This window comes from Rousettus aegyptiacus, unplaced genomic scaffold (assembly GCF_014176215.1).
Source record: "Rousettus aegyptiacus isolate mRouAeg1 unplaced genomic scaffold, mRouAeg1.p scaffold_m13_p_1, whole genome shotgun sequence".
Classification (NCBI taxonomy): domain Eukaryota; kingdom Metazoa; phylum Chordata; class Mammalia; order Chiroptera; family Pteropodidae; genus Rousettus; species Rousettus aegyptiacus.
The window spans coordinates 2,223,608-2,244,504 of NW_023416284.1; the positions used below are offsets into that span (position 1 = coordinate 2,223,608).

At 68.1% G+C, this 20,897-nt stretch overlaps 1 protein-coding gene across 2 annotated transcripts in view; it reads left to right on the top strand.

Annotated features, from left to right (window-relative positions):
* AJAP1 (adherens junctions associated protein 1) overlaps positions 1 to 20,897 on the top strand; it is an 88,842-nt gene that overhangs the window by 62,777 nt on the left and 5,168 nt on the right. Inside the window, exons 3-5 of one of the 2 annotated variants that reach the window (XR_004953121.1) lie at positions 15,461 to 15,548; positions 17,532 to 17,777; positions 19,291 to 19,421. Coding sequence is in view for 1 of the 2 variants with exons in the window: in XM_016144372.2 (XP_015999858.2) it covers positions 15,461 to 15,548; positions 17,532 to 17,777; positions 19,291 to 19,363 (407 nt within the window). In the remaining variant the exon portion in view is untranslated. Of the gene's footprint in view, positions 1 to 15,460; positions 15,549 to 17,531; positions 17,778 to 19,290; positions 19,611 to 20,897 lie in introns of those variants that run through there. The other variant, XM_016144372.2, reaches the window with a different exon arrangement.

A 20,897-nucleotide genomic window follows, 5' to 3' on the forward strand; every position in this document is an offset into this window, starting at 1 on the left:
CGGCCCCGTCGCAGGCCCCAGGAGTGATGGCGAGCTTGGCGCCAGGGCCGCGGCTCCCCGCATTTTCCGCGAAAGGACGGGTGCTCCTCGACGCAAGGGCCGACTCCGGGCTGGGCCCGGGGAAGAATGAGTGAGTCCTGCATCATCGAGCTGTTCTAGAACGTGAGGTCGTGTGCAGAGCACTCTGGGGACGAGCCGGAAAGCCCGAGAAGCCAGCGCGAAGGGGCCCCCGCCGGCCGGTTGGTGCGGAAGGAAGGGCGGAATCGGAACGGTCCCCACCGTCGTAGTAATAATTCAGGCCACGAAAAGAGGGTATAAGGTGGGCGAGGACTAGAACTTCACACCCCAAACTGTCTCCCAGAAAATATGTGTCCACGAAGAGCGGCGAGTGACTTTGCCGCGAAGGCACTGGGCAGACGCCATCCGGGGCCAGGGGTCCGCGCTGCCCCGGCAGGAGAGGCAAGTCAGCCTCAGGCTCCACACAGCAGCCGTCGCTAGGAACACGGCGCCGATTCACGGCTTTTCTCCCCAAATCTGCAACTCACAGGAAACACTGGACAAACCAGAACCGAGGGACTTTCTTCAGTGAGACTGGGATTCTGTAATCTTCGAAAATGCCAAGGTCACGGAGTTCTTGGAAAGGCTGGGAGGTTGATCCGGGCTTGAGGAGATTAGCGACGAGCCACACTGGAGTGGACACGTGGCTGGCAGTCGGTTGATGCTGGGCGGGGCCGCGGGGGGCGGGGCTGCGAGGGGCGGGCCGCGGGGGCGGGGCCGCGGGGGGCAGGTCGGGCTGGCCGAGTCCTCGCGCCTTCTCTCTGAGTCTGTGGTGGTTTCAGAAATCGAAGTTAAAGAAATCAGAGGGCTGAGTCCGGAAGCCTGTTCCCTCTTCCAGGTCTTACCTGAGCCCCTCCCTGCACGTACGCACGCGTGTGCACACGTGCGAGCACATGTGTGTCCACATGCAGACACACACGTGCACACGCACATGCACACACATGCAAACACATGCATGCACATGCATACACACACACGCGCACACACACGAGAAGGTGTTCCTGCCTCTGGGCACCGTCGACTTCCACCATAGCGAGGACATTGCCACCCCACTCCCAGTTAAAGAGCAGCTCGGGGCGATTCGTTTACTTTTCCCCAAACCCCCCGTACCCGGAGGTCCTTCCACCGTGACGGGCTCGATGTCCTTTCTTTTGGTCGCCGTGTCCTTGTAGAGAAAACCGAAGCGTGGAGGTGACGCGGAGATGAGGGGCCCGCCCGGCTGCACCCCAGCTCCCGGCTCCCCGAGCGGGCCCTCCCCGCCGTGCCCGCGCGCTGCGGGGGACGCCCCCACACCCCCTGTGCTCACGGACCCCGTGCTGGCTCCCGGCCGCCTCCAGGATGCGACTCGCTACGCTGCCGCTCGGCCCGCGTCCACACGCCCGCCCCCCCAGCCATGGCGACTCTGGGGGGGGGACCCCAGCTTTTGGCCCCTCGTCGTCAGGGTGTCAGAGCTTCATCAGAGTCCCTGGGGAGCAGGACGTGGGACGGAGGCCGGGAGGTGAAGGTCGGGACGCCGGGAACCGTCCCCGTGGACGCTCTGGCATGATGGGGAAGCACACGGTCCGGGGCCAGCAGCGGCTGGAGGTCGTGGGGAGCTGAGCAGAGCGGGGCTCGGCCCGGGCGGAGAGACACGGGCCGCACGGTCTGTGGCCCCCGCAGCCTCCGGTGCCTGCTCCGCCCCCCCTCCCGTCCTCCCAGGTGCCTCCATGCTCACCACAGGGCAGCCGAACGCCGCGGCCGGGCCAGGGGCTCGTGGTGACCCCCCGGGTGGGTTCCTCACTCCTCCCCCGCCCTGACCCGCTCTGACGGGTCAGTCTCGAACATTTCGACCTGAATCCTTCCGCGCTCTGTGCTTGCGCTGCCGGACGGACTTGCAGAGTGACGGTCAGGCTGGCTCGGCCCCACGGACGGGAGGTCTCGCCAAGAACAGTTCTGGGCTTATGCACTCAGAACCGACCAGGGAGTAATCGGCCTCTGACTTTGACGGCCGTGGGCGCTGGTCCAGCCCGATGGTGTGATTGCAGGAGAAGGCAGAGCCAGCGCTCTCGAGGACTGGACGGCATCTCCGGGCCTGGGGGCGACGCGACGGGGTGTGCCTGTTTGGGAGGGGGTCGGGGTCTGTGTGCACAGGCCGAGGGGCAGTCCGGGGTGTGCCTGTTTGGGAGGGGGTCGGGGTCTGTGTGCACAGGCCGAGGGGCAGTCGAAGGGTCTGAGAGTGGGAGAGAGCACACACAGGCACACGCGGTCGATGTCACCGTGACCTCTGGGGACATCTAAACGTGGACACCGAATGGGGCCTTTGAGGGCCTGGGTCATTTTATAAGGGCGTGAGGCTGGGACAGACCTCCCAGCATGCAGGGCGGCCGTGAGCCAGGAGCCTGGGCTCTCAGGTGCTGGGTGCCGCGTGGCCGCAGCCTTAACCATGATCCTTACATTCGTGCAACGGTTCGTGATTTTTAGAGGACTCTCATGTCTGCTTTTCCTCTGGCAGATGAGTAGACAGAGAATTTAAGTGATCTGTCCAAGGTTAACAAATCAATCAGCAGAGTAATCATTAAACTGGATCGGAGAGCTTGGTGCTCAGCCCACAGGAAGGGCCGTGGAGAGACCACAGCCTGGCCGAGCCAGGCCAGAGAGTGAGGGCGGGTCTGCGTGCACGTGTGGGCACACTCACGCACACACGCCCCGCCGGATGCACGCAGCACGCACAGGCACAAACGCCCACACGCACACACGAAACACGCACGCGCGTGCACATACACACGCACGCACACGCAGCCAAATGTGTGCGGCACACGTAGGCACATACACTCACGTGCACACTCACGCACACACGCCCTGCCGAACGCACGCAGCACGCACAGGCACATACACTCATGTGCAACACTCACGCACACACACCCCCGCCGAACGCACGCAGCAGCACAGCACAGGCACATGCACGCGTGTGCACACACTCATGCACACACACTCAGCCAAACGTGTGCGGCACACACAGGTACATACACTCACGTGCACACACATATGCGCACTCACGCACACGCGTCCAGCCGTGCACAGGCAGCGCACCTGCACACACACACAGGCACATTCGCAGACACGCCTGCACGCCGTGGTCACACGACGACCAGCTCCGGTTTCCGACCCGGCACCGTGGTTTGCCCGAGGGCCTCCCACCTCGATGGCAGGGAGAGACGGCTTCTGCATTCTTCTTCCGAAAGTATCCCTGTGCGTTATTTACGGGCGAATGCATGAACCACGCACGTGGCTGATTCGCATAGAAGATCCCCGTGTTCATCCGCGGCCCCGGGGCTCCTGAAACGCTCCGCCCCGACCTCTGCGTTCCCCACCGCGCCGCCGATCACAGTGACCTTAGGGCTGGCCCCTGGGCGCGCCGCCTCCCAGACATTTCACGAGACCGTCTCCGCCGTCTGGTTTTCCTTTCCCTCGGTTTTCGTGCGTTTGGTCCCGTCCCCCGGGGCGCGCGGTGATCTCGTGTTCGATGCCTGACGCTGGGCACCGAGAGCTTCAGGAAGAATCTTAGGCTCCACGATGAGAGGCCGGCAATTTGTGGCCCACGGTCCACATCCCGACTGTCCCTGTTTTCGTACATTTCGGGAGCTAAGATTTTTTTTTTCCCCCAGTATTTTTAAACGGTTGGGGAAAAATCGAAAGGATGATGTTTCCTGCCACATAACTGTTCCTTGCGATTCGGGGGTCAGCGTCCGCCTGTGGCGGTGTCTGGGCCGGGGCCGCAGAGGCCAGGGGCCGTGACGGTGACCGCGGGCCACACGCCCGCACTTGTAGCCGCCTGGCCCTTTCCCGGGGGCGCCTGTGGGCTCCCGCCCTGGAGGCCGGGCTGGCTTGTGCAGATGGGAGGCTGGGCTTCTGTCTTTCTGGAAGGCCCATGCACCTCCAAAGGGGTCAGCCTCCACGTCTGCCCCTGCTGGCTGCGGACGCCTCCCCGGCCCCAGAGAGCTGTCACTGTGGGGCCGGGGGCACAAGGCCTTCGCTGCCTCCAGAGTCTCAGAGGACGCTGGCTCCCCACCTCCCGGGCTGTTGCTCCTGCTCGGCCCCTCCGGGGGGTCTCGGGGTCCTGCTTTGAAGGCCCATCTTGCAGACACAGGGGCCCAAACGCCGCAGGGACCCCGCGACAGAGCGAAGAACAGCTGCTTTCCTGTTGGGGCTCACGTCCGCCACGAGCCACCCCAGCCCGGGCCTCCCACCCCTCAGGGCCTCGTCCCTGCTCCTGTGGTCACGGGGACAGTGCCAAGGCCACTAGTGCCCAAGGCCACCACTGCCCCTCCTGTCACGTCCTGACCTTGCAGCAGCCAGGGACAAAGTGCAGAGAGAGGCCGGGTCCTCCCTGGAGGAGGACCCCGCATCCCCTCCCAGCCGGCCGACGGGTGGCTCTGCCTTGGGGCTGGGCTGGCGGTGCCCTGTGCCGGCGGGAGAAGGGGGCTCTGAGGGTGATGGGGGGCCGGCGGGGCTGGGGGCCGGGGGCCTTTCAAATGCATCTGTTTGTTTGTTTATCATTTTTAATAAAACTGCAGTTAGCAGGGCAGACGGCAGTGGCTAAGGGCTTAATGATGTTCCCGCCAGGAAGCCCTTCCACGGTGCTCGGCGAGGCCCCGTGGCAGATGGCGCCGGGCGCCTTGCACGCCCTTGTCTCCCAACCCCTCGCCCGTCCACGCTGCAGGGACTTTTCCCACCGTCCTGGCCGCCGAAAGGTTTGAGTGGAGCTCGGGGGCGGCCATCCTCCCCCCGCCAGCTCTGTTGGCCGCCGGTGGCCTGCGAAGGCAGAGCCGCCAGCCAGCGGGGCCGGGCTCTGTGTGCAGCGCCCCCAGGAGACCAGGCCGGAGCCTCCTGCTCTGCCTCTTGGGCTCAGCTTAACCCGAACGGTCTGACTCAGAACTCGCTGGAAGTCATGCCGGGAGGAGCTCGATGAGCAGGCGTCTCTCAGCGCAGACGCAGAGCGGCGCCCGCCACGGAGCCCCACACCGGAGGCCAGCGAGGTGAAGGGCTCGGTGCTGGCTGGGGAGGGACAGTCCCCACGCGGGGGCGTCGCCTGGCCCTCAGCCCAGGCCCCGCCTGCAGAAGGCCGTGAGCTCTGTGGACAGCCCCGCCCTCATGCCCCGGAGCTCCTCCCAGCCGCGATCAGGCAGCACGGAGAGTGTCGCACTCTCCCGGGGACCCCCGCCCTCCGGGGAGTCCTCCTGCCCCCCCACAAGCCTGCGTGCGGGCCGGGGCTGCGGCGGGCGACCTGGGTTTGGGAAGCAGCAGCGGCAGCACCGCGGGCCGGGGTCTTGCTCCCCTCCCGAGCCCACGTTCCGCCAAACAAACCCCGCAGAGACGCAGCCCCGACGCGGCTGCTCTGGGCGGCGCAGGCTCAAACCAGCCTCCCGAGCCGGGATCTTCCCCGGAGCAGCCTCAGCTCGGGCGTCACGAGTCCCCAGGAGGGCGCTGAGCTTCGTGTCCAGAATATTCTGTCCCGACGTGAGCTCAGGCCTCCGGTGCGTTTTGAATGCCGAGGGGGCCTCTGGGGGTGGCGGGAGCCTGCACCCCCCACAGCCCCTCCAGGGGGGGTGACCGGACTGCCCACCGCCTCCTCCCCAGGCCCTTCTCCCTCTGCGAAGCAGACCCCGTCTGAGCCTCTGTCCCCGGCCCTTCCCGGGGTGTCAGCCCGGGTTCCCCAAGGGCGAGGCGGAGGCTCACGCAGTGGCGGCCGGGGTGAGGCGGGCGCGTTGGGTGTGGCGCCCGGCGAAGTCGCAGCCCCTGCGCCCTCCGACGGGGGCGCGCCGCGGCCCTCAGGGAGCAGGGACCCCCGTGCCGCGGCAGCGGGGCCTCCCCGCCCTGATGCCTCCCGCACCCCATCTGCACCGTGCTCCCCGCCGCCGGGGCCTCCGTCCTCAGCCCCCCTCACCAGGTGCATCCGTCGGCCGCGGCCCGGGAACGCCACGCGACGAGCACGCCCGGCCTCCGGGCCGACGCCCGTCAGAGGGGCCCCCGCGGGCTCACCCGCCTGGCCGGGTCTGTGGCTGTGGCCGCTCAGGCTTCACTTCCGGGGACTGCGACTGGCAGCTCGGCTCCGTGTCCCTCGCGCCCGAGCAGCTGGCCTGGGTCCGTTCTCGCGGGGACAGCGCAGCGTGGCAGAGCCAGCCCCACGCGCCGGCCTCTGCCCCGGCCTCCGCCCCGTCCCCGGCCAGCCCGGAGGCGCGCGCTGGGGGCGGTCACTTCATCCCGGAGCGCGGCATGCCACGCAGCAAGGCTGGAGGGAGGGCGAAGACTTGGGGCCGCCGTGGTGACGTGTGGCACCGGGGTCCCAGCTTCAGTCTCTCGGGGACCCTCTCCCCGACTTTCCGGTTGGCTCCATTATAGGCCCTCGTGACACCTCTCGTCCTCGGAGCCTTTGTCACAGGCGTGGTACGCACTAATCCCCGAGCACGTTTGCTCGGTGCCTGGCCCTCAGCCCCCCACTGCCGCGTGCTCAGTGTGGGGTCTCCCCTGCTTCTGTCCCCAAATGCGCCTCAGCGTCTGGCCCAGTTTCAGCACATAGTAGGTCCTCAATGAACGGTCGACGAATGGACACATAGTGCTTTTCTGTGCAGCAGGGACTTTCTGTACCCGAGGCACGTCACCTTTCGATTGTGTCTCCTTGGCCGACTGTCTGGTCTGGCATGGGGACGAGGGCTGGCCAGTCGAGGTCCCACGGGCACGGCACATAGACACGTCCCCATCCCACTTCACTCGGCAAAGGGGGCATCGAACGTGCCCCTCCCTGCCGGGTGGCGGGCCAGCCCCTGCCGGGTGACGGCCCAGCCCCTGCCGGGTGACGGCCCAGCCCCTGCCGGGTGACGGGCCAGCCCCTGCCGGGTGACGGGCCAGACCCCGCGGGGCTGCGGGGGTGCAGAAGGCACTGTCATGGGTGACCCCGCTGGACACGGGACGAGGGGCGGCTCTCTCCTGAGCCCAGGACGCCAGGACGGGCACAGGGACGGTGCAGGCCGGCCAGCCGCAGCCTGCAGAGGGCGGCCGGAGGCTGGCGGCTCGAGGTGACAGGCCTGGGGTCAGCATGCACGTCGAAACCCTCCAACCTGGTCGAGTTCGTTGTCACGTGTGTCTGGCCCGTGACTCTGTCCTCTGTGACGTGCTTGCGGGTCTTCCCGCTGGGCCCGTGCTGTCCCGCTCTGGGACTCGGCCATTGTCCCTCCTGCTGGCCGTGGGGGTCAAGTCTGCACCCTCAGAGGGTCCACATGCTGAAGTGTCACTCAGACGAGTCGGAGACCAGGACGCAGCCCCAGGGAGGCAAAGACCTGGGTCTGGGCGTCCGTGCGTCTGAGTCGGACAGGGTCTGGGGCACGGGGCATGTGTTTGTAAGGAAAACCCCCAGGAATAAAGTCAGGGGACCAGGGTGGTGGAAACGAGGCGGGGTGTGCTCTGTGCTGGACCCGGGGCTGTGGGACGGGGCGGGCCCGGGCCCTGCTTCTGTGACGAGGCCGTCCCCGACACCCTGTGGGCGGGACGGGAGAGTTCAGGCCACGTGGGGCGCGGGCTCCGAGGAGCGGCCGCGGCTCTGTGGGGGGAGCCTCGGCATGTGCCTGCAGGTTTGTCCGTTCGCGTTTTCTGGGCTAAATATAGCCTGCATCTTGACGGCGAGTACTCTGGTCACAGGCTCCGCGGCTGCCACGCGGGCCCGGAGCCCAGGCCCAGGCCCGGGCCGCTGTCACGGGAGAGGTCGCCTGCCCCGAGCCGCGACGCCCGCGCCCCCGGCTTGCTCCTTGGCCTGTCGTCCTTTGCTGAGATGTGCAGATCCTTCCGGGAGTTAAATGAACGAAATGGGTCATTTCCATGTTGGCCGCTGAGCTCGAAGCTGGCGTCAGCCGCCTCCCTGCTTGGCCGAGCGATGCGTTCAGCTGCGCGTGTGCACGTGCGTGTGTGCACGCCTGCATGCGTGTGCCCGAGTCCCGGGAGGCGGGGGGGGGGGCCGCGGCAGCCGCGGGGTGGTCGAGTCCGAGAGCCGCCGGGGAGACGGGACCAGGCTTCCTGCTGGACAAGGGTCCTGCTGCAGGTGAACGGGGCGCACCCCTGGCGCCCCGCCTCCCCGCGGGCGGGCCGGGATCTGGCGGAGAAGCGGGCGCTGAGGGGTGAACGGGGCCCGCGTCCGGGTGCCCGGCTGGGTCTGGCCACCGCGGGGCCCTCACGGCCCGGTCTCTGTGTGGCGCCGGGCCCTCGAGCTCAGGGACAGCTTTCGCTGAGCCGTGGCAGGGGACGCAAATTCAGCTTCGAGTCCCTGCTGGAGCCCCCAGCCCGCAGAGTGCGTGTGACGTTCCCGGCGCTCCCCGGACCGCGCCACCATGGCACTGGGGAATGGAGGCGTCCCCCAGAGGCCGTGCAAGGGCAGCCGAAGGCAGGGGCTCCAGAGCCCAGCGGCCTGGGCGCGAGTCCCGCGCGGGCCGAGCCTTAGCCGCGCGCGCAGCAGAGGGCTGACCTCCTTGACCCCAGCTCCGATGGCCGCTCTGAGCCTGGGGCTGCCCGGCCTGAGAAGGGGGTCTGCGTTAGCCTGGGGACTCGGAACACGGGGTCGGCGCGACCTCTGCTCGTCCTGGAGACTGAGACCAGCCCAGCGGAGCTCAGCCGAGTCTGCACGACCGAGGTCCCCGGCCACCGGCCACGCGGGCCGGCGGGCGACACGGCGCATGTCACCACCACCGCTGGGAGAGCTCCGTGCCGCGACGGCCCCCGGGGGGAGGACCGCTGCCGGCCGGGCCCGGGGTCCCAGGGCCCCCGCCCTCGGCGTCTCTGCCGCTCGCTGGCTTCGGTCCGTATCCGTTCATCACGAAAACCCGTGACTCAGCGTGGCGGCTTCGCCCACGCCTGCGGGTCCCTGAGTGAGCTGCTGAACACGTGGTTGGCCCCGGGGAGGCCCCGGCCGCACTGCGTGGCCTTGACCGCGCGGTGACCGCGGGGAGCATCTCCGCGCCCCGGTCGCGGGGTTGCGGCGAGCCGGCGTGAACCAGCCCGTCGGGAGCGGCCCACGGCGCCCGCAGCCGGTCCGGTGGGCCCCGCTTCCTTCCGTCCTCCAGCCGCCGTGGGGGGGTCAGCCCCGCGCCCCCGCCCGGCCCCGGCTGGAGGGAGAAGAGGGGACGCGATGGGGAAAGGGCCCCCCTCCAGCCCTTGCAGCCACACGGGCGTGACCCGGACCTGCCATCCGCCGATGCCGTGCCCCGGCCGGGCTCCGTGGTCTGACGTCGGCTCCACAGGCGCCTGTGTCTGAACGCGGTCACGCATTTTCTCCGCTTACCAAGCAGTCTTAGCGCCGTTGACGTTTGGGGCGCGAGCTTTGCTTCCCAGGGGGCCGTCCTGCGCGTGGTAGGCCATCTGCCCGCCTCTTTGTCCCCCACCCCTCGGTGCCAGTAGAAGCACCGCCGCCCCCGCGTGGCAACCAACCATGCCCAGACGCGGCCGGACGCCCCCCACTGAGCGCCACCGCGGCACCCGGCTCCGGGGTCCCTTCGCGTGGCTCCCTGAGGACCCGCTTTCCCGACGTTGAAGGTCAAGGCCGAGTCCCTTGACGTGCGGCTGGGCCGTCTCCGTTGCCTCCGTTGATGACCCGCCCTCAGCGGGGCGCCGGGGGGGCTTCCGACGAGGGCGCCTCCTCTCGCCAGAGTCTCGGCCTGAAGCACTTGCCGGTCACCCCGCCAGCCCTGCAGGGTCACGCGAAAATGCAACGTCCCTCTGCGTCCCCACCACAAGAGCTGGTGGCCTCGTTTTGCTGTGAACACCCCGGTTTTAGAAGGTGAATCCCCCCACGCTGGGGGCTGCTGACCAACTGCCCCCGAATGAGCCCCCACTCCGGGGTCGCTCGTCCTCCTCCAGGAAACCAGGCCGGCCCCCGGAGGCGTGGCCGTCTCTCCGCGAGCGTCACGGTGTCCCCGGAGGCCGCTTGCCGAGGACGTGCCGTGGGCTCAGCGTCCTGCAGTCTTTGGCTTCTTCGCAGCGCAGTGGGCACCGTGGACACGCGTGGTCGCCTCTCGGCCGTCGGTCCCTGGGGACGCCCGTGACCCATAATGCAGGCGCATGAGCCGCCAGGAGCACAGAAGTGTCACCCGTCCGCCTCGGCAGGCCCCAGAGCCGTCGCCCTGCACGCTCTAAGCATCCCAGCCAGATGGGCCGGCCGCCCGCCCCCCGCGCGACGGGCTGGTGCGGTTTCGTTTAATAGGACGCGCACCCCCACCCAGAGATGGGTTCCTAGCCTCCCCGCCGATCTGCGGGGCCCGGTCTCATCATGAGCCTCCACAAGCATAAGCATAAAAGCCCCACTGATTGATGCGGAGCTGGGTAATCCATCTGTCCCCATCCATTATTCCGGGTATAATTTCTCACGATCTGCATGGCAGCTGACTCCCAGCACATTAGTATCCAGCGGCAATTACCGGGAGCAGAAACGGCCCCTAAATTAGCAGGAACAATACCACCTGTCAGAAGGGGAGCAGGAAGCCGGACACGGCGCCCGCCGCGCTCGGGGACCGGGCCGAACGGCGGAGGCTTCGAGGGTGGGTTCGCTATCGACCGCAGGGGTGTAGAGTACACATCCCCTTACGGCGACGTTACTGTCACCCCGATCGAAGCCGTCCTGGGAGCTGGCCTGGAGGCCCTGACGCTGTTCGAGGGTGGCGCTGCCCACGTGGCCCGTCCCGCACCATTCAGTGGCCACCAGACCCCTCCCCGAGGGCTCACTGTTTGCGGTGTGAGTGCTGAGAGACAACAGTGAGGCAGGGAGGAGCTGGGGGTCGGCCCCCCTGGAACGCTGCCGTCAGCAAGGGGCAGGGCAGCCCTGGCCGTAGACCAGCGGGGTCCACTTCCTGTAGACGCGAAAGTCCCCTCGTCCGAGCCTCCTCGTCTTTCCCAAGACGCAGTTTCTTCCCAGCCGTAATAGGAAAAACGGAGAGGCTTGTGGCCGGAACGTTTCTGAGGCCGCTGGACTGAACTGGTAAAATCGGGCCGACTTGGTAAAATCCCTCTGAGTTTCGGTTTCCCGAAATCAAACGTTCTGTCGGATTGAGCCCTCACGGGGAACCGTCGCACGAAGTGATGTAGCCTCCGGCCTGGCGGGGTGCAGCCGGCGCTGCTGGTCACCACGGCCCAGCTCGGTGTGACAGGCCGTGGCTTCCGGAGGTCACCCTCACGGTGGCCCCCGGAGGCGCGGAGGACAGTAACCCTGCCGTGATGGGGAGTGAGGGCTCTCGTCTGCAGAGCCGAGGAGGTGCGGCTGGGCCCCCGTTTCCACCCGCCGTTCCGAGCAGCCGGGCGCGTCCGTTTCATTCATAAGCCACCAGCCCCAGCCACGGTCGGCAGACCGGGCCAAAGCCGGCGGCCGTCCGCCTTCGTCCCTAAAGGCTCACTGCGACACGGCCACGCCCCGTCGTGTGCACGCTGTCCCCGGAGGCTCTTCCCTCACGGCGGGGTCGGTGGGCGAGCTGCGACAGAGGCCGTCCTGCCCTCGAACCCGAGGATCGTGCCCCCCAGCCCGTTACGGCCAGGTTCGCCGACCCAGGATCCACGTGGAGACTTGGGGACGCACGTGGACGCGGAAGCGGCGCCGGCATTTGGGGGGGCCACGTGCCGGGACGGACGTCTCCTGCCGCCTCGGCACCTTAGCAGCGACCTCCCAAGGAGAGGGGACGAGGAAGCCTCTGCGTGGATTTCCCGCCCTCCCGCCCGCTTCCTGCAAACTTCGCCCGTGGACGGGTCGGGTCCTTGTTCAGCCGTCGTGACCGTGGGCTCCGCGGGGTCTCCCCGTGGCCCCTTCTTCCTTGTGCGTGCGGCCGGCGGCCCAGCAGACCCCGTGGGCCGGGCGTCGAAGGGCGCATCGGTTTGCCTTGCGCGGCGGTGCGGGGTCCCCGGCCTTGCCCAGCCACGGCTTCGTTTCTGTGGTTTCGGTTACGCGCAGTTGTCTGTGGTCCAGGAGGATTAAATGGGCAGCGTCAGAAATGAACACTCCGGAAGTTTTACGTTGCACCGTCCGGCCCGGTCCTGCCCGGGACGCGCCTTGTCCTCTTGACCGCTGTCTGTGCTCTGTACCCGCTCCCCGCCCAGCAGTCGCTGAGTAGCTGCTCCGGGATCAGGTGACTCACGGTATCACAGTGCGCATGTGTGAATCGCCCTGATTACGCTCAACGATGGCCCCGAAGCCATTTGCGTAACTTCCATCACTGTCTGTCCTCGTCATTGTTCTATCTTGGTATTGTTGTCCTTGCCCCCTTGCTGTGACTCGTGAGACTCCGTCGGAGATGTGCAGGCTCAGGGAGACACAGCGCGCGGGGCTCAGCGCCCCCTGTGGGCCTCGGGCCGCGTCCCCGTGGATAAGGGGGGACAGCCAGGAGGGCCACCGCGACGTGCGTGCGGAGGGCTAAGAAGTCGGTCCCTGACCCGTTGTTACCAGGACGGGGTCCCAGGGGCGTCTGGGAGTGGACGTTTGGTTGTCACCGGGACTCCGGAGCAGAGGTTGCCTCCTTCCCCGGCTCGCCGAGCGCCCGCGGGAAGGCACTCCGTCCCTTCCCACGTCGGGGTCCTCGCCGTCAGGCGGGCGTGAGAACGTGGGGCGGGCGGTGGCTTAAAGCAGCCCCGTGAGCAAAGGCGGGTGCAGACGTTTTCCCAGGGCGCGTGGCCGCCGGGCGACCCCCTGAGGACCCCAGCCCATCCCGAGCAGATCTGGCGTTTCCTCCGGGCCACGAGTTGGCGCGTCCCGCGGAGGAATTTCGCCCGGAAGGCGGAGCCGGGCCCCCCGACGCGGCAAACGCTGGACTCGGGGCGCCGCCTCCCTTCCTGCTCCCCGTTTTCTTATTTCCCACTTTGCAGTTAGAGATTCATTAATGTGTCGCACGGCTCCCGTGCCTGGCGGTGTTGGGGGGCGGGGTGGATTCAAGATGACGAGGATTTGGTCCTTTTCTTAAGAGGCCCAGAGACCCGCAAAGTCCTCGGGCGAAGGGCTGAGCTCTTTTTCTTAGAGTCGTAAGTCGCGGGTTCTCTCGAGGCAGCTGGTTTTCCCGCTGGTCCTCGCCTTCTTCCATCCCCTGGAAGAGGAGACCCAGCGCCTCCCCGGCCTCGCCCACGGGGAGGATGGCGGGAACTAGACATCTGGGGTACAGCTGGTCACAGGACTCGGGCCACTGCTGATACTCAACCCGAGAGGACTCCCTTGGCAACGAGGGGAGGGGTCAGAATCTGGCAATGCCTGGGCCTCCTCCGGCCCCGTGGACATTGGGGAGTGGGCGACGGTGCCCTGCTCTCGTACGGGGGCTCCCGGCGCGTCTGGCTGGGCCTGACCTCGTGGTGGAAGCGTCCCCGCTGCTCCCGCTGGCTCACGCCCATCTGGGCACCACACGCCCCTCGCTCCCGACGGCGCTGACCTCTGCTCACATAGAAGGGGGCGGGTTTAGCCCAAGAAACAGACTTACCGCTTGCTGGGGAGACTGTGGTGTGATCTGCCAGGAAGGGGCTGAGAGCATCCGGTCCGGGCCCGGAGCCCTCCCAAGGCGTCCGTCAGGGGCAGAGGTGGGGAGGCCGAGGCGCCCGCCTCCAGGACTTAGAAGCTGGTTCTGCCCAGCAGTGTGGAGGGGCGCGATGGCAGCCTCTCCGCGGGATTAAGTGAGGCCAAAGCTGAGACCGAGGAAGGCTGAGCACAGAGCCACACGCTGCTGCTGTGATCAGGGCCCAGCGGGTCTTATGTGACCGAAGGATGTACACAGACTTGCCCAGATCGTCGTCACGTCTGTAATTCATGCCGAGAACATCGACCTCTGAGAGTTCTCGCCAGGATTAACGCAATGATACACCCCTAACGCTTGCTACCACTTGCCTGTGATAGCCGTCATCGCAACCATCAACGTCACCATCACCACCATCACCACCCTCGCTGTCACTGTCACCATGATCGTCACCCTCATCACCATCATCACCACCATCACCACCATCACCCTCATCACCGTCACCATCACCATCACCATCACCAGCACCGTCACCATCACCATCGTCACCAGCATCAACGTCACCATCACCACCATCACCACCCTCGCTGTCACCATCACCATCACCATCACCATCACCAGCACCGTCACCGTCACCATCACCATCGCCAGCATCAGCACCGTCACCGGCTTCCTTCCCGTCACAGGAAGCAGAGACACAGGACGGGCACGTCACCTTCCAAACAGCCTGGTGGTCTCTGGACCAGGCCAGACGTGTGCAGACGGGCGGCGAGGGGAGGCTGTGCAGCCGTTGCCCCCAGGTGTCCGATCGGCGGGGCGTTCTCTTCAGTCCCGTCTGTCGACAGCGTCTGAGCTGTGTCTCAGGGAGGCTGGTGTGGACGTCAGGATCGGGCTCCAGGAGGGGTGCGGGGCGGCGTGTGGCGCCCTGCAGGGGCTCTGTCCAGCCCCTCACGTACCTCGCCCCCCAGCTTCTCGGGTGAGGTGCTTGTGGACGGCAGGACAGGGCCAGAGCCCTGGACCTTCCGGGTGTCCCCAGCTGACCGCGGGACTCCACCAGGGTGTGTCCCTGTATGTATGTCCTGGGAGGGACCTTACGGATGTGCCATCAGCAGGAACCAGGCCGGGGGGGGACTGGAGGTGGGAGCTGTCGCCGGCCTGCCTGTCTCCTCGCCCCGCGTCTGCAGCTGGGGGGCATGGTGCCGGCCGGGGGCTCGGCAGACAGCTCGCGGTCGGGGCTGCTGCAGCAGCTGGTCCTTCCGTCCCCGTCCCGGTCACCCCGCCCCTCCCCCACCATGCACACACAGCGCAGGGCCAGGCCACACACCCGCCCCGGGACCCCACCAGGCCATGAGCTTGGAGTGGTCTCTGGAAAGAGGACGATGTCCCCGATGACCCAGGCGCCCCGGAGTCTGCAAGGCCACCTCCCCCCGCCTTCCCAGTGAGTCAGCAAATCCTGCCCCACCTGCAAGCTGGCCACCCTGGCGCTCAGAGGCAGAGAGCAGAACTCAGCCAGGGAGGCGGGTGACCGAGGAGGGTCCCGAGGGCCTCGGCTAGAGCTCACCTGTGCCAGGTGAGGGGCCCTGCGGCTGCCCACAGGCCAGGTCACGGCTCGGGGACTGAGGAGCCGTGGGAAGGGGGGGGGGGGCTGCGGCCTCCGTTCCTGGACTCGGGGCGAGAGCAGCCCTGGTGCCCACAGCACCCGCCAGCGCCGGGCGGGGTGGAGAAGGAGGCCGGGCGCTGCCCCGTGTCCCCACGGCCACCCTCCGAGGCCCCGTGCAGGGCCGTGTGCGGGCTGCGCCCGGAGGGGCCTGGCGTTCGCGGCCAGGGTCACAGGACGGGTGAATGCCCCCCCCCCCCGGACCCCTCCGTCTCGGGACCCTGGTTTCACGTGGCCCCTCCCCACTCTCTGCCTCCAGGTCTGGCTGTCCACCAGATCGTCACCATCACCGTCTCCCTCATCATGGTCATAGCTGCTCTGATCACAACTCTTGTCTTAAAAAACTGGTAAGGATCCTCAGCCCTTCCGGTTTGCAAATGGGGGGGCGGGGGTCCCCGGGAGGTGCACACAGGAAGGTGCTGCTCCGCACATCGGCCCCAGGCCGCAGCACGGGAGACGGTTCCCGTGCCGTCCAGCACCCCGCTCCCCTGGGCCCGGGGACAGCGGGTGGCATGGCCGGGTGGCCGGCCGCAGGCGCCATGCCCGCCCCCCCGTGGACGTGGCCTTCTCTGCGGAGTGCGAGGGCGCCTGGCCTCCCGGCCCTAGCAGCTCGCACGGCAGCCATCCCTGCGTCCGAGTCCTTCCTCTCGGACGCGGGTGAACCGCTGGACGCTGGCCACCTGGGTCACCCCGTTGACTTCCCACCAGCGGCCTGGGCGCGGTCCGAGCCTGCTCCGCGCCGTCCCCGGCTGTCACGGGCGCTGACGCTGGGCTGGCCTCCGTCCTCGCCCGGCCGCTCTGAGTCTGCCGAATTAGGTCACCGCTTTGCTCCCGGCAGCCTGTCTGGGCCCATTTCCTCCTGGAAATTGGCCTACTTTGAGGTTGGCCTTGCTGGGTGTACACACCTGCTATACCCCTGGGAAAATCGGGGGGAGCTGCTGGTGACCCCGCCAGCCTGCAGCCACTCCTCCAGCAGAGTAGCTGCTTCAGCATCAAAGCTTAAACTCCCGCAGGGCAAACTCACCCAGGTGCTCCCCTGGCTCCCGCAGGGGCCGGTGGGCGAGAGCTGCCCGCGGACCTGACGGCCACAGTCCGCAGTGCCCGGCCATGCGGGAGGCCGGAGAGGGTGGCCCAGAGCCGCCTCAGGCCTCATGCCGAGCCAGCGATGGCCAGCAAGCCCGGGGCCCAGGCTAGTTTCTGGCGTGGTGGCGAGGACAGCCCTCTGCACGCAGCCGGCTGTGAGGGGGTCCAGCCCCACGGACGCACAGCCGGCACGTCCCGCTGACGGTCTTGAAGGCAAAGCCCCTGCCCCGCGGAGGCCGCAGGCCTGGGACCCGCTGGGCGGCAAGCGGCCCGGCTTCCTGCTGGTCTCCCCTGCGTACGGGTTCGCGGCAAACCCTCCAAAAGGTCTTCAGAGCAGACAGCCCGGGGGACGGACTAGTGGGCCACGGCCCTGGGGCCCCGGCTTTGGCAGGCACCTTCTCACCTCCATTTACGGGGCTCCCGTGCCAGTCATCGGGGTTCCCCTCCAGTCACAGGCAGGCAGATCACAAACCCCGCCTCGCCCCCAAGCCCGCTCATCTGCATAAGCTCCGAGGTAGAGCAGAGGCAGGGGGGAGGGGGGGCACTGGTGCCCTGAGGGTCCCTCAAAGTGGGGCTCCCCACATTTCCTCCTTGCTGCCTCTTCCGTGGGGATGGGACTTCCCTGTGAGTTTGTCGGAGTGACACCTGGGGGCAGGGAGGGGTCGCTGAGGGTCATGTTGTCGGAGTCCCCGTCTGTCCCTGTGGTGTCTGGGAGACTCCGTGGCCCCGAGGGACAGTCCTCTGGGCCCACAGGACAGTCCTCTCCATCAACCTGATGAGGGTGAAGGACGGACGTCCGGTGGCCTGTCCAACTTGTACGCGTGGCCGCGCGGGGCTCCCGACTGTCCCCAGAGAGAGCTGCGTGCTCCATTCCAAAACGGACGATCGGGGCTCCCCAAGCTGTGCCCAAACGGTTCCCCACGAGGACCCACCGGTTTTCACCCCGTCCCGGCCTCCCTGGGGAAACTGAGGCAGCACCCTCTGCGGCCGCCGCTCTTTGGCCAAACAAGGCCTCGGCTCCGGGACGGGACGGCCTAGCCACCCGCCTCGCCGCCCCCCTGCAGTAACGGCCCCATTTAAGACTCAGGTTGTTTTATAAAAAGTGCGGACGGCTGGCCCGAGGCGGACCTTTCTGAAGAGGCGGGGATCGCCGCGCCGCGCTCGGGGGCGTGCGAGGGGCGTGGCGCCGGCGCCCCGGCTGCTGCGTCTGGGGGTCCCGGCCCCACCCGCCCCCCTCTCTCTTCCAGCTGCGCCCAGAGCGGGAACAGGCGGAGGAGCAGCCACCAGCGGAAGATGAACCAGCAGGAAGAGAGCTGCCAGAACCTCACGGACTTCACGCCCGCCCGGGTGCCCAGCAGCCTGGACATCTTCACGGCCTACAACGAGACCCTGCAGTGCTCGCACGAGTGCGTGCGGGCGGCGGTGCCCGCGTACACGGACGAGGCGCTGCGCCCGGCGGCGGGCGAGTTCAAGTCCACCTTCAACGGGAACCGGTGAGCTGCGCCGGGGCCGCCCGCCCCGTAGGCTCCCGGCAGCGCGGCGCCGGGCGGGAGGGGGTCACCGTCCGCGGGTGCCCGAGGGTCCAGTCGGAGGCGGTCGAGGGACGGGGTGGACAGGCGTCTCGGCACCGAGGGGGGGCCGCGGCAGCCGCCAGCCTCCCTCTGGACCCTGCCGCGGGGTGGTACACGGGGCGCCTTCCCGCCCCTACGCCCCACGGCGGAGGCCGAGCGGGCGACACCCCGAGCTGGCCACACGCCCGAGCGCGAAGCCAGCTCTGCGGCCGCGACCTCCTAACGCCGCCAGCCGGTGTCCCACCCCGGCCCTGCCTGGCCGCGCTCTCCGAATAAGATGTCGGCGGCGAGTCCAGCAAAACCCGCCAGTGCTGGCCGGACTCCTGGGCCTCAAATTAATCACGCGTCACCCTTTGAGGGCGACATGGCCCTGAACCCGTGCCCGGGAGGACTTGAGAACCCCTGAGCCGGCTTCTGAAGGTTTGTCCGGGATTAGACGAGAACATCCACGGGCTCTTCTTCTGCGTGAGCGCGCACTCGCGCATCGTCTTATGAATTAAACAAGTTTCTCCGACCAATTAATCTCGAGGGGAGATGAGTCGCACGCCGGGCCGGCTTGACGGGGACCCTGGCGGTAGCGCTGGCGTCTGGGGACACGGGGCTGAACGGGCGTCTTTCCCGGTGAGCGGGAGACGTGGGCGGGGCGCGGGCTTCAGGCCGCAGCGCCCGGGGCCCCCGCAGCCTCGTCCCGCGTGCGGGGCCGGTGGGCCCGCCTCTCGCTCCCTTCCGTGTCTCGTGTCCGCCCTCGGGCCCCGCCCCGTGCCGTCCCACGTCCCCGTCCTGGGACAGAGAGTGGAGACGGAGGGCTGAGCTCAGGACCCGTGGCGGAGGGCGCTCACCGCTCCGCGCCGCGCGTGGTAGTCTGGCCGGGACTCCCGGCCCGCGGGGGTCGGGGCAGCGGCTTGGCCCTCGGTCATCAGGTCATCGCTGCTCCCCTTTGACCCGCCCTCTGCCCCGGGCCACGTGCAGAGTGAGCGCGCTAACGGGGAAGCCTCGAGCGGCTGGGCCTCAGGCGGCTCTGCTGGCTCTCGCTGGCCCTGGTGGCCGGGTCTCGAAGGGGACGAAGCGCGGAAGCGTGTCCGGGCGGGGTCCTTCCCGCTCCTCGCACCTGACGCCGCGGGCTGAGCCTCCGCCCTCGCACGCAGAGCCCTGCGCGTCATGCCTGTCCCACACGTGAAACACGAGAATCCGAAGGCGGCCGAGCTGTGCTGGGCGCCGGGCGTCCGGCCCGCCCACGGACCACTCAGGCCCTGTGTCCTGCGAGGCCGTCCGGGGTGGCGGGGGTCCCTCCCCGCCGAGGCCGGGGGTCCGGGCCGGGCGCCATCGGGGCGCGGGCGGAGTGGGCCGGGGGTCCAGGCCAGGCGCCGCCATCGGGGTGCGGGCGGAGCGGGCCGCCCCAGCCGTGGCGTGCGCTAACCCGTGTTCTGCCCCGCAGACCCTCGTCCTCCGACCGGCACCTTATTCCTGTGGCCTTCGTGTCTGAGAAGTGGTTCGAAATCTCCTGCTGACTGGCGAAGTCCTTTTCACCTCCTGGGGGCAGGGCGGACGCCGCGTGTCTGTTTCACGGTGCGTACCGCCCCCTCACGCGCACGTGGACCCTTCTCTCCCTTTGCCTGGCGGCCCCCACCCCGTCCTCCCTCGGGGGGGCCGGGGAGCCCGTCCCGCACGGGGACGAGGCGGCGGGCATCGTAGTGGTGCTGCCTTTCCGAGCGAACCAGAGGCCTGGGCGTGTGGCCTCTCTCTGCCGTCCTCGTGAGAAACGTCCCCACGTCCCAGCGGGGGGTAACAGACGCCCTCGTGGCCCGACTCGGCACCGTGGCCGTTTCCGGCTGTTTCCGGCCGTGCCGGCCGGCCGGTCGGTCCCCAGGGAAGGCCCCCGCAGGCGTGGCCCGCAGGGGACAATCGGTTCTGGGAGGAGCTGGGAACACAGGAGGCCGTCGGGGTGCGGCCGGCCGGGCGGGCATCCGGCCTCCGTCCCCCGTCGCTGCCCGGGCAGAGGCAGGCGCACGGCAGAATTAAAATACGAATTAGAAATATAAAAATAGGAGAGAAGAAAGAAAATGATAAAGAAGGTGAAGAGCCGAGACGTCGCTAGCTGGAAGCCGGGGAGAGGCGCCAAAACAGGGCGACTTCTCCTCGCTCCGCTGGCCGGGGGCGTGCGCGGCTTCCGACGGCGTCAACTTTAACGCGGGGGCGGAATCGCTTTCCCGGGTGCCGAGCGCCTGGGCCAGGGCTGCTGCTGGGGGAGGGGGGGCCCCCTGCCAGCCCGAGGGCGCAGCCCCCGAGCACCCCCAGCCGGTGCCACCAGGTGCGGCGTTGCTTCCTTTCTACCGCGTTTTCTTTTAGAGGCTGTATTTTCTAAGGCTCCCCGGTGTCGCCCCCATTGAGAGCACCTTGGCCCCCCAGATGTTCCTCCTAAGCGTGACCTCGGACCCCTCCCCGGGGGCGAGGGAACCCGGCTTCCAGGATGCCGATCGATGTTTGGAAACACTTTCTCTCGCCGCGTTCACCTTCGTGTCCATGGACTGAACGGGCAACAGCATTGTCAGAGTGGGCGGAGGGGCCCGGGGCGGGAGGCGTTTTCTGGGGTGCACGAGGGCCCCGCGGGGGCTCAGCTCGCGGCCTTCGGCTGGGGCCAGAGGAGCCGGCTGCTTCGAGCAGCAGAAGCGAGGCCGGGTCCGTCCGTTCCCAGCCCCCGCCCTAGTGAACAGCACGTCCCTCCAGGTCAAATCTCCAACCTCGCGCCCTGTGGACAGAATGACCTGCCTAGCATCACGTTCGGGGATGGCGGGCAAAGCAACGCAATCCGGCCCGCGGAAAGCGAGCCCCCCGCCCCCCGGGCCTCAGCCGAGACTGCGCGGCAGGCAGGCGAGACGCCCTCTGTCCCCACGTGCAAGGGACGGATCGCTGGGCACGTCCCGGCCCTCGGAGCCTGTGCCTGCCCTCAGCAAGGCCACAGAGCGCTCCCTGGCCACTCCGGCCACGTGGCGGGGGGCTTGCCTGTCAACGAGGTCCCCGCCTGCCTCGGGGCCGCCAGCGCCT